Source organism: Salmo trutta, chromosome 20 (genome assembly GCF_901001165.1).
Source record: "Salmo trutta chromosome 20, fSalTru1.1, whole genome shotgun sequence".
Lineage (NCBI taxonomy): Eukaryota > Metazoa > Chordata > Actinopteri > Salmoniformes > Salmonidae > Salmo > Salmo trutta.
The window spans coordinates 17,628,495-17,640,486 of NC_042976.1; the positions used below are offsets into that span (position 1 = coordinate 17,628,495).

At 42.9% G+C, this 11,992-nt stretch overlaps 1 protein-coding gene across 5 annotated transcripts in view; it reads left to right on the plus strand.

Moving 5' to 3' along the window:
* Positions 1 to 10,084, plus strand: part of LOC115155632 (BRCA1-associated RING domain protein 1) — a 35,636-nt gene extending 25,552 nt beyond the window's left edge. For all 5 annotated transcript variants that reach the window (XM_029702436.1, XM_029702437.1, XM_029702438.1 and 2 more), the window contains 2 exons: positions 6,856 to 6,953; positions 9,025 to 10,084. In XM_029702436.1, coding sequence (XP_029558296.1) covers positions 6,856 to 6,953; positions 9,025 to 9,366 — 440 coding nt within the window. In that variant the 3' untranslated portion in view covers positions 9,367 to 10,084. The remainder of the gene's footprint in view (positions 1 to 6,855; positions 6,954 to 9,024) is intronic.
* Positions 10,085 to 11,992: the final 1,908 nt, after the last annotated feature.

Genomic DNA, 11,992 nt, shown 5'->3' on the forward strand with positions numbered 1-11,992 from the left:
AGGCATGAAGGGTTTGTTCAACAGGATATTGTAGATATTAAATGTACGTGTCGGGCATACAGGCAAATACAGTGGATTGATATAGGGGGGTTTGATAATTGTCAGCGGACCTAGACGTCAAAATTGGTAGAAATCAAAGAAAGAAACTCTCTTCTCTTGTGTTTGTTTCCTACAGAGGTGAATTTCTAAGTGGAAACTTTACAATTTCCATGCATTTTTTTTTTTTTTTGCCGTCTATTCCTAGCGGCAACAATAAAATATACTAGATATTCACAGGCAGTCTACCTCAAAAAGGAAAAAGGTGACTGTCATCAAGGTGTCTGATGCCTTGGGGTGGGTGTGTGTGTGTCTGTCTTTTTAGGATTGAGAACATTTTTATTATTCCCAACACCTCTCTCTCCTCCACGGAGGATGAACACTTGACACAGCCTGTCTACCCTCAACCATAAGTGTGCCACATTCCATCCCTCTGTCTGTTCCTCTTTCCATGGACCCCAGTCTCTGGTGGTGGGGCTAACTAGCTGGCCCTATCGTCCGAAGCAGAGCGGAGTGGGAGCCTGGATTAACCCCGGTATCTCTTTCCCCCCCGCCAAGGCCTCACAGGGTCTCTCGAAATGAAAGCTGCAATTAAGGGGGATTAGTAAATGTAATTATGCTTGATGACTGCTATGGACACTGTTTGTGTGTCAGACAGTGTTGTGTGACTGTAGTGTGTATGTGGTCACATGGGAACTGCCCTCATGAGAAAATACATTGTAGCTGCCACTGCCGCGGTTAGACAGTGGTCAAGATGGCACTGATGTTTTGATAGCATATATCATCATGCCAAGCACAATGGCATCATGAGACATTCAAATGGAAACACTTGGTTACCTTGCAGATTGTCATTAAGCTTTAGGCCATGTTATTTGCATGTGGTAACTAATGTCCATAAATTACCCCAACTAACAAAGGTTTAATGCAACCCTCCATCCCCTTGAAAGCCTTCTTATTTTACTGGAGTAAGGGTTGTCTTCCCTGTGGCTCAGTTGGTAGAGCATGGTGTTTGCAATGCCAGCATGGTGTGTGCAACGCCAGGGTTGTGGGTTGGATTCCCACGGGGGGCCAGTACAAAAAAATTATAATAATTAAAAAAAAAATAATAAAATGAAATGTATGCATTCACTACTGTAAGTCGCTTAGAGCGTCATTTAGAGCGTCTGCTAAATGACTAAAATGTAAAAATGTCTGAAATTGTATTTTATTTCCTATATAGTTCGCTATGTAGGGGATAGAGTGGCTGCATCCGAAATGGCAATGTCCATAAATGACCGCAACCAATGGAAAGGTTTAAAGCAACCCTCACTCCCCTCCCCTTGAAATGCTTGTTATTTTAGCCATGACTGCTGTTCATCTGTCATCCAAACCTCTCTCGGCACGAAGAGGTCTCCCAGTGCTGAGCAACACAACAACCCAAATATTGTTTTTGTTTTTACAATCGATAATGTAATAATGGAGCATTTACCTAGTCCCAGACAGTACTATTAAAGTTCTGTTGTCTGGTACCGTTGGAGAAAACCTTCCTCTTGTCTGTGGCACGACAGGGAGGACACCACAGGGAGGGGGAAAACATGTCTGCTTCCCAAATGGCACCCTCTAACCTACTGTATATAGTGCAGTATTTTTGCCCAGGATCCTACAGTCAAAATAAGTGCACTATGTAGGGAATAGGGTGCCATTTGGGATCAATCCTAGGGCCTTTTCATCTCCCTCTATGCAACTTCTCCTCTCCCGTTTTTGAAAAACAATTGTGACATTATATTAAGAAATGAAAGGGGGCGCTAGATTAGAGTGAAGTGAAGAGAGGATTAAGGTGGATGTGTGTATTGAACTCCTGCCACTGGGGGCCATATGTAGTCAGTGGTTAGAAGCACTACTACTAGACCAGATCCTGGTACTCAATTTATTCAAGTGCTATGTGGGGAAAATCACTGCTTTTTGTAAACGGTTCATTTCTTACACGTGGAGAGAAGGAGATGCTACGCTAAAGATTGCTGTATTTCAATCTGTGTTGCATCATTCGCCTTTAGGGCAAGTGTGTTGAGGGCATTCTACTCTTCATCGCACTTTAATTTCTCATGGTTTCTTCAAATCAAATTTTGTTGGTCACATACACCTGTTTTAGCAGATGTTATTGCGGGTGTAGCGAAATGCTTGTGCTTCTAGTTCTGACAGTGCAGCAATATCTAACAAGTAACATCTAATAATTTCACAACATACCCAATACACAGAAATCTATGTAAAGGAATGGAAAGAAGAATATATAAATATATGGATGACCAATGTCAGAGCAGCATAGACTGAGATGCAGTAGAATAGTATAGAATGCAGTATATACATATGAGATACAGTGGGGGGGAAAAGTATTTGATCCCCTGCTGATTTTGTACATTTGCCCACTTAGAAAGAAATGATCAGTCTATAATTTTAATGGCAGGTTTATATGAACAGTGAGAGACAGAATAACAACAACAAAATCCAGAAAAACGCATGTCAACAATGTTATAAATTGATTTGCATTTTAATGAGGGAAATAAGTATTTGACCCCTCTGCAAAACATGACTTAGTACTTGGTGGCAAAACCCTTGTTGGCAATCACAGAGGTCAGACATTTCTTGTAGTTGGCCACCAAGTTTGCACACATCTCAGGAGGGATTTTGTCCCACTCCTCTTTGCAGATCTTCTCCAAGTCATTAAGGTTTCGAGGCTGACGTTTGGCAACTCGAACCTTCAGCTCCCTCCACAGATTTTCTATGGGATTAAGGTCCGGAGACTGGCTAGGCCACTCCAGGACCTTAATGTGCTTCTTCTTGAGCCACTCCTTTGTTGCCTTGGCCGTGTGTTTTGGGTCATTGTCATGCTGGAATACCCATCCACGACCCATTTTCAATGCCCTGGCTGAGGGAAGGAGGTTCTCACCCAAGATTTGACAGTACATGGCCCCGTCAAATGATGCGGTGAAGTTGTCCTGTCCCCTTAGCAGAAAAACACCCCCAAAGAATAATGTTTCCACCTCCATGTTTGACGGTGGAGATGGTGTTCTTGGGGTCATAGGCAGCATTCCTCCTCCAAACACGGCGAGTTGAGTTGATGCCAAAGAGCTCTATTTTGGTCTCATCTGACCACAACACTTTCACCAGTTGTCCTCTGAATCATTCAGATGTTCATTGGCAAACTTCAGACGGGCATGTATATGTATTCTTGAGCAGGGGGACCTTGCGGGCGCTGCAGGATTTCAGTCCTTCACGGCGTAGTGTGTTACCAATTGTTTTCTTGGTGACTATGGTCCCAGCTGCCTTGAGATCATTGACAAGATCCTCCCGTGTAGTTCTGGGCTGATTCCTCACCGTCTCATGCTCATTGCAACTCCACGAGGTGAGATCTTGCATGGAGCCCCAGGTCGAAGGATATTGACAGTTCTTTTGTGTTTCTTCCATTTGCGAATAATCGCACCAAATGTTGTCACCTTCTCACCAAGCTGCTTGGCGATGGTCTTGTAGCCCATTCCAGCCTTGTGTAGGTCTACAATCTTGTCCCTGACATCCTTTGAGAGCTCTTTGGTCTTGTCCATGGTGGAGAGTTTGGAATCTGATTGCTTTGGCTCCCAGGTGTCTTTTATACAGGTAACAACCTGAGATTAGGAGCACTCCCTTTAAGAGTGTGCTCCTAATCTCAGCTCGTTACCTGTATAAAAGACACCTGGGAGCCAGAAATCTTTCTGAATGAGAGGGGGTCAAATTCTTATTTCCCTCATTAAAATGCAAATCAATTTATAAAATTTGACATTCGTTTTTCTCTATTTTTGTTGTTATTCAGTCTCACTGTTCAAATAAACCTACCATTAAAATGATAGACTGATCATTTCTTTGTCAGTGGGCAAACGTACAAAATCAGCAGGGGATCAAATACTTTTTTGCCCCCCACTGTAAGTAATGCAAGATACTTAAACATTATTAAAGTGACACTGTATTATAGTGGACAATTATTTCCAGTCTATATAGGCAGCAGCCTCTCTGTGCTAGTGATGGCTATTTAACAGCCTGATGGCCTTGAGATTGAAGCTGTTTTTCAGTCTCTCATTCCCAACTTTGATGCACGTGTACTGACCACGCCTTCTGGGTGGTAGCGGGGTGAACAGGCAGTGGCCCGGGTGGTTGTCCTTGATGATCTTTTTGGCATTCCTATTACATTGGGTGCTGTAGGTATCCTGGAGGGTAGGTATTTTGCCCCCGCTGATGCATTGTGCAGACCGCCCCACCCTCTGGAGAGCCCTGCAGTTGTGGGCGATGCAGTTTCCATACCAGGCAGTGATACAGCCTGACAGGATGCTCTCAATTGTGCATCTGTAGAAGTTTGTGAGGGTTTTAGGTGACAAGCCAAATTTCTTCAGCCTCCTCAGGTTGAAGAGGCGCTGTTGCGCCGCCTTCTCCACACTGTCTGAGTGGGTGGACCATTTCAGTTTGTCTGATGTGTATGTCGAGGAACTTAAAACTTTCCACCTTCTCCACTGCTGTCCCGTCGATGTGGATAGGGGGGTGCTCCTTCTGCTGTTTCCACGATCCTTGATCATCTCCTTAGTTTTGTTGACGTTGCGTGAGAGGTTGTTTACCAAACACCATACTCCCAGAGCCCTCACCTCCTCCCTGTAGACAGTCTCATCATTGTTGGTAATCAAGCCTACTACTGTTGTGTCGTCTGCAAACTTGATGATTGAGTTGGAGGCGTGCTTGACCACACAGTCATGGGTAAACAGGGAGCACAGGAGGGGGCTGAGCACACACCCTTGTGGGGCCCCAGTGTCAAGGATCACCTAACTGGTGTTGTTTCCCACTTTCACCACCTGGGGGCGGCCCGTCAGGAAGTCCAGGACCCAATTGCACAGGGTGGGCTTCAGACCCAGGGCCTCAAGCTTAATGATAGCTTGGCGGGTACTATGTTGTTGAATAGTCAGTGAACAGCATTCTTACATATGTGTCCAGATGGGATAGGGCAGTGTGATGGTGATTGCATCGTCTGTGGACCTATTGGGGCAGTAAGCAAACTGAAGTGGGTCTAGGGTGGCAGGTAAGGTGGAGGTGATATGATCCTTGACTAGTCTCTCAAAGCACTTCATGATGACAGAAGTGAGTGCAATGGGGTGATAATCATTTAGTTCAATTACCTTGGCTTTCTTGGGACAGGAACAATGGTGGCCATCTTGAAATATGTGGGGACAGCAGACTGGGATAGGGATTGATTGAATATGTCCGTAAACACACCAGCTAGCTGGTCTGCACATGCTCTGAGGACCCGGCTAGGGATGCCGTCTGGGCCGGCAGCCTTGCGTGGGTTAACCTGTTTTAAATGTCTTACATCGGCCACGGAGAACGATGCCCCCTGTCCTTGGTAACGGGCCGCGTCAGTGGCACTGTGTTATCCTCAAAGTGGGCAAAGAACATGTTCCCTTCCGGAAGCAAGACGTCGGTGTCCCCGACATGGATGGTTTTCCTTTTGTACTCCGTGATTGTCTGTAGTCAGTGCCACATATGTCTCGTGTCTGAGCCGTTGAATTGCAACTCCACTTTCTCTATACTGACGTTTTGCCTGTTTGATTGCCTTGCGGAGGGAATGACTACTCTGTGTTCTGCCATGTTCCCAGTCACCTTACCATGGTTAAATGCGGGTACATAGGACTTGTCCATGGTTATATACTGTAGCTATGATCTGTAAGTGTGTGGTAGGGATTTGACAAATGGAAATCAATTTTCCATTAAAACGATAAGGATTTCATAAAATTCCATATGAATTCACAATGCAGCTGTGCTGCTGCCAGCAGCAGTTTGTGTCTCAATGCGTCCCTTTCAGATGGTTAAGCATTGCACCTATACTACCATTACTTTACCTCAATTCCACCTCACAAAGTTTGCATTTCCTTCTGAAAGTATTGCCATACAGGACTTTGCTGCTTTCACTTGCCTTTCTCTGCCATTTTTCCAACTCTTAATGACGATGATATAGTGTAGCATCTACTCCAAAATAATGGATTCCTTCACTCCTTGTACGTCGACTCCCATTTCTGAGTGTCAAGATTTGATTCTGCTAGGAATCGACTCCTATGATTCAGTATTGTTGGACCGGAGGAGACTGATTAGTTGCCGTACTTTCGAGAACACAAAAACTCACATTTTTCATAGCGAGTTACCAAGGGACAGAGCGAGAGGGGAGGGGCACAGTATAGGCAGGTTGGCCACCTGGCAGACAGTCCGAATGGTGCACTAGGATTATCTATCTGCAATCATTGACTTGCAGTGTCTTGCAACTTCAGTAAAGCAGGGGCCATCATCAATGAAGAGGCTAGATTATTGAGATGAGCGACATTCAACACTTGGCTCACACATTATTGGCACATGTGCACAGGTTCGCTTCACGCTGTCTACAGCGTGGTAGCCAGGGCACCAGAGCCTCACGATTCAAAGCTCTAGTTTTTGCGGAAATTGACCCACTGCTGTTTACTTTCTGTGTATCTACTTCATATAACCAATTCTACATTCAAATGACACATTACTTTTTCTAATTAGGCTATAACACATATTTTGCACTAATGCATTTTTTTTATTTAAAACATTTTTGAGTTAGGGATTTTTCTTAACTTGAAGGATCCCAATTTTGTTTAAATGTTCACAACCCTAGTGTGTGGTACTAACAGCCAATTTCGTGGGTTCATTTGACCGCAGGGATCCCCTCATCTAGCTATAAAATAGGGTTTCAAGTTCTCTCCACTCATCTAAGCTACTGCTGTCCCCTTCTTGTCTCTTTCTCTCTCTCTCCTCACACAGGGGTAGAGGCGTGCCTGCAGGCAGATAGCTGGATCGCCGAGAGTGACCATGAAGCAGGAGTAGGACCACAACGCAGCCGCATTAACAGACACAGCCTGGTAGGTAACACACACACACACACACCCCTGCAAACAAGAAACAAAACAAAATGGAGGCAATGAACCGGCTTACTCTAAAACTCTGGAGAGTACCGGTTTACAGCAGGAAACAATTGAGTGCATTGATGCATTCAGTGGAGGGGTCTTCTGGCACCTGAATACACAGCCACTAAACTGATAAGAGTTTTTTTTTTTTTTTTAAAGCTACAATGATGGAGTATGGCTCTTGGGTTGGAAAGCAACGTCATTACAATTCAACCCCAATGGAATAGAATGCAATGGAATGGAATAGAATGCAATAGAGGAATACAATAGAGGAATACAATACAATAGAGGAGTACAATGCAATAGGGCTGGGTGATCTATCAAATTAATTTGATTAATTCAAATGCATGTTTTTGCGTGATATTCCAAATGCCAGAATCGCAGAATCGTTTTTATGAGCGTTTGTCTGCTTGTTCTCATGTCTTTTTGGTCTTGTCTCATTCGCTCCTTCTGAGATGCTCCTGTCGCCGCCCTAACAATGGGAGTCGTTGTCCCAAAGGCGGGTAGGCAGGCAACAAGCTAAGGTTCAAAATAAGCGCATAGAAAGGCATTGGGCTTATTTTGGAAAGATTTTGGCGGGAGTTAAACCTCTCGCTTTGCCACTTTCTCCCACACCCATCCCCCTACCATTCACAACAACAAAGATGAGAGATCACTTCTTCCTCTCTGATAAATGGTTAACGGCAATTTGCATTTTGAGGTTGGGTCCAACAGAATTGGTCATATGGACACCGACACACATGGAGACATTATTTTACTGTGACACTCAAGTTAACCTTTCGAACCATACCCTGTTTATGTTTGATCTTTTTGAGCAGAGCAGACACTACTAAAACGGATGTACCAATGAACATTCATTCTGGAAAATGTAGGCTCAGTTTGTTGCGTGCGCATTACGGTACCACGTATCACTAGCAGCATTTTAGTCAAATAAAGATTGTTATACTAGCTGTTTAGTCTCTGTTTTTATAAGTGTGCAATAAACATAAAACATTTTAAATAAGGATTTTGGCAACATCTGGCTAGCATGCTGTTCAAGCCGTTGGAGATGGACAGAAAGCTGTGTTCATAACAATTCAACTGTTCTGCCTTGTTAGCTGAATTCAGAGCTTATGAAATTATACCTAATGCCAAGTTGGCTAAACTTGAAATATAAATATTAGCTGGCTACTCACTAGCACGTGGGCTTGTGCTTGAGAAATTGTTTTAGACCAGTTTTAATTTTCTATAATGCCTGCTACATTATTAGTGAATGTGCATTAAGAATGGTTCTGGTGATAAATTTGTAACAAAAATGACATTTTTATAGACAGACCTGAAATCTAGATCAGTGATTATTGCAAAAAAAGCAGGTACAACTATTTTGATGAAATGATTAGTGGGTCTTATGGTTGTGGAAGGTATGTAATTCAGCCTCGGTATCATTACACAAGCTTTGAATTCAATAGATTATTGCTGACTGTTTTTTAAAATGTAGTGTGTTTGACCTTTTTAATTGTGCAACAAAGCTTATTTAGAGAAAATAAAATAAGTCGATGTATATCATAAATCGCCCATAAGTTTGAAATAATCGGTATGAGTTTTAGTCCATATCATCCCACTCTGGATTGGAGTATTTGGTATTTTATTAGGAGTGGAGTCCAGACACTAGGCAATTCTTCGTGAGACTTGATGTTGTCCCGAGGCACTAGAATGGTTAGCATCGTTTAGGATCAAGGAAGAAGATACATTCTTTGTTCTGTTTTTTTCTCCCTCTGTATGCGCAGGGCTTTGATGAATTTGTAAGGGTTTGTCTACCATAATTTACAAAATTCATGAAACATCCTCACTTTTCCTTGTTAGAGGACTACAAATTATTTGTTTAGTTCTCCTTGCAGTCCACAGACGACGTGTTTTTGTCTTAACAACCCTTGTTTGTCTTTAATGTCTTATCTCATTTGTCTCCCCTCTTCCTATTTGACGCTACTGTATTGTACTTTATTTTATTCTACTCTTCAATACTCCACTCATCTCTACTCTACCCCAGCTGCCCCCGCTGTTGGACGGTTGTTTCTTCTACCTCATGGGCTCCTTCAGGAAGCCCCCCAGGGATGAGCTCCTCCAGCTGGTGAGAGAGGCAGGGGGCCAGATCCTGACCCGACAGCCCAAACCAGACAGTGATGTGACCCAGACCCTGTCTGCTGCAGCCTACCACGCCTCTCCAGGCTCAGACCAGGCCCTGTGTACCCAGTACATCATCTATGATCCCCAGGGCTCTTACAGGCCACCCAGGGTGAGGTTAGGAAAGGTGTGGTCAGCTCCATCTACATGGGTTGTAAACTGTATATCGGCCTTCCAGCTACTGCCAGTGCCTGAGCTTGAATCATAGACACACCTGGTGTGTATTCAGTGAGGTGAAACGTTCGCAACATTTCCGATAGAAATGTCATAAATAGTGTTGTCATGATTGCCTATTCTACATGACAGACAATCATCTGTTCTACACAATATGTTTCTATGTAAATGTTCCGTAACATTGCACCCTCTTTAACAGGCCCATGGTCTTTCCGTCTCCCACCTAAATATCAAGGTCTAATCAGAACACAGACCGCTGTGGTTGTAAAACTATAACCTTGACGTAATAGAGATTGTACAGCCACAGTCAGTCCTCAATCTCTGATGTCTCTGGATTTGGCCTTAAATATACCCACCTATCACAAGCCATGACTTGTTTTTCTTTAAGTTTTGTACCTGTAGCTCAAAGATAAGCTAGTGAAGTGTTTATTTTTATCCCTGCTCAATGACGATAGAAGATTATAAAAATGTTGGCACTTTTCAGTATTTTGAATGAAGGAGTGAAAAATCAATAACTTCTTTCTCCTACTGAGACTCTTTATAACGTCTGTGCTTTTGAGAATGCCCTTTTCTTTGAAACTGAATTGTGACTGCCTCTTCTCCATTTTTATGACTTAAAAAATAAAAATTATGAAACACTGCCTTTATTAATACTAATGTCACCTCCTCCTGCTGCTGCACACAGAGTTTTCTGTTTGGTCTTTTGAGAATGAATGGTATTCTACAAAATAAACGTTGTTGCAGCAACACAATTCATGACTCATATGTATCTTAATTATATACACTGAGTGTACAAAACATTAAGAACATTGCTGACTGACCAGGTGAAAGCTATGATCCCTTATTGATGTCACTTGTTAAATCCAGTTCAATCAGTGTAGATGAAGGGGAGGTGAGAGGCTAAAGAAGGATGCTTTGAGACGATTGAGGATGAATGGGCAAGACAAAATATTTGAATGGGGTATGGTAGTAGGTGCCATTCTTGATAAACACGGGAAACTGTTGAACGTGAAACCCAGTAGCGTTGCAGTTCTTAACACACTCAAACCAGTGTGTTTGTGTCAAGAACTGCAACGCTGCTGGGTTTTTCACATTCAAATCACGAATGGTCCACCACCCAAAGGACATCCAGCCAACTTGACACAACTGTGGAAAGCATTGGAGTCAACATGGGCCAGCATCCCTGTGGAACCCTTTCGACCCCTTGTAGTCTATGCCCTGACGAATTGAGGTGGAAATAGTGGCTAATGCATAGGAATGCTAGTCCTGAATGTTGGCTATCGTGTTCAGCCAATCAGGTTGCAGCAGTCCCTGGCTGAACGTGGGGTGTAACATCAGAAAGTAGCATTAGCCATAAGTTTCTATTTATAATCCCATTTTTTTCCCCACCTTTCCATAAAATCGAGTTAAGGAGGAAAGAAACGCCTTTGCAGCCTGAATGGAGAATGTCTTTTTTTAATTAAAAAAAATAAATAAATTGACTAACCGGTCCACGGGAATAAAAGTGTATAGCCGGCTGCATACAATGTATTTGGACAGTAAGATGAAAAGACTCTATCGCCATCTGCCAGCCTTTGAAGTAGGACACAGCCATTCTCTCTTCTATATCCTAGGATGCCCCTCTCTTTCTCAATAGCATTACCCAGGGATAGGTCTAATTGCTATTGATTGCAGCGTGCCACATTAAATTACCCCTTCCTGTTCATGCGGGAGGTGTAGGGGGGCAATTAGTGGTGCAGACAGACAGAACCTCAGCTCAGTCTCGTAATTAATAGGAATGTGGAATAGAACCAGAGTGTTTAAGCAGATGGTGTGTTTAAGCAGATGGTGTGTATCCGAAATTGCATCCAATTTCCTGCATAGTGCACTACTGTTGACTAGAGCCATATAGGACCCGGTCAAAAGTAGTGCACTATATAGGGAATAGCCATTTGTGAGAAAGACAGAGGAAAGCCCTGGGTCACTTCCTCTGGTAGACCTCAGGGATATGATTTTTCCTGATTAATCAGGAATTCCCACTTCTTTGACATTTATATCCTCTATCCGTACATCATTAAAGTTGACCTACCCCTGAAACCAGTATCCTCCCTTTCCTGGTTTTCTATAGTGGTAGACTATGACCCAGGCACTATCCCCCGAAGAGTTATTTTTCTGATCTCTGCATGGTTTGTTTGACTGGTGTTCACACTCCCAGCTACACCGGGATGGGAATAAGCATGATGCTTCAGGTGTAAGTCATATGAAATACTGTTGATGTCAATGGTGAAGAATTGGAAGTAAAATGTTAACACACCACCATATTTATCTCATTTGTGGTGCAGGGAATTACAGCCCCTAAGTTTCATGCAGAGGTCATATTGTGAATAAGGAGTGACCTTTCCTACAATAAAGTGAAGAGTTGCACGCATGTAGGATTGTGTTTCTGCCTGGACAATAGAAGTGGAAATGAATAAATAAATTGACACACACACCCTTGCTGTATAATAACACTTATTTTTCAGTCTATTTAACAAAATAGTTTTTGTCTCCATAAATAATACATTTTTTTTCTTCACCTCTGATTTTCAGAATACACATACGTTTTGAAGGTATTTACAACTTACTATACACCAAAATTGGCACCAAGGGTTTTATTTCATTTGGAACAAAAATCTGGAGTG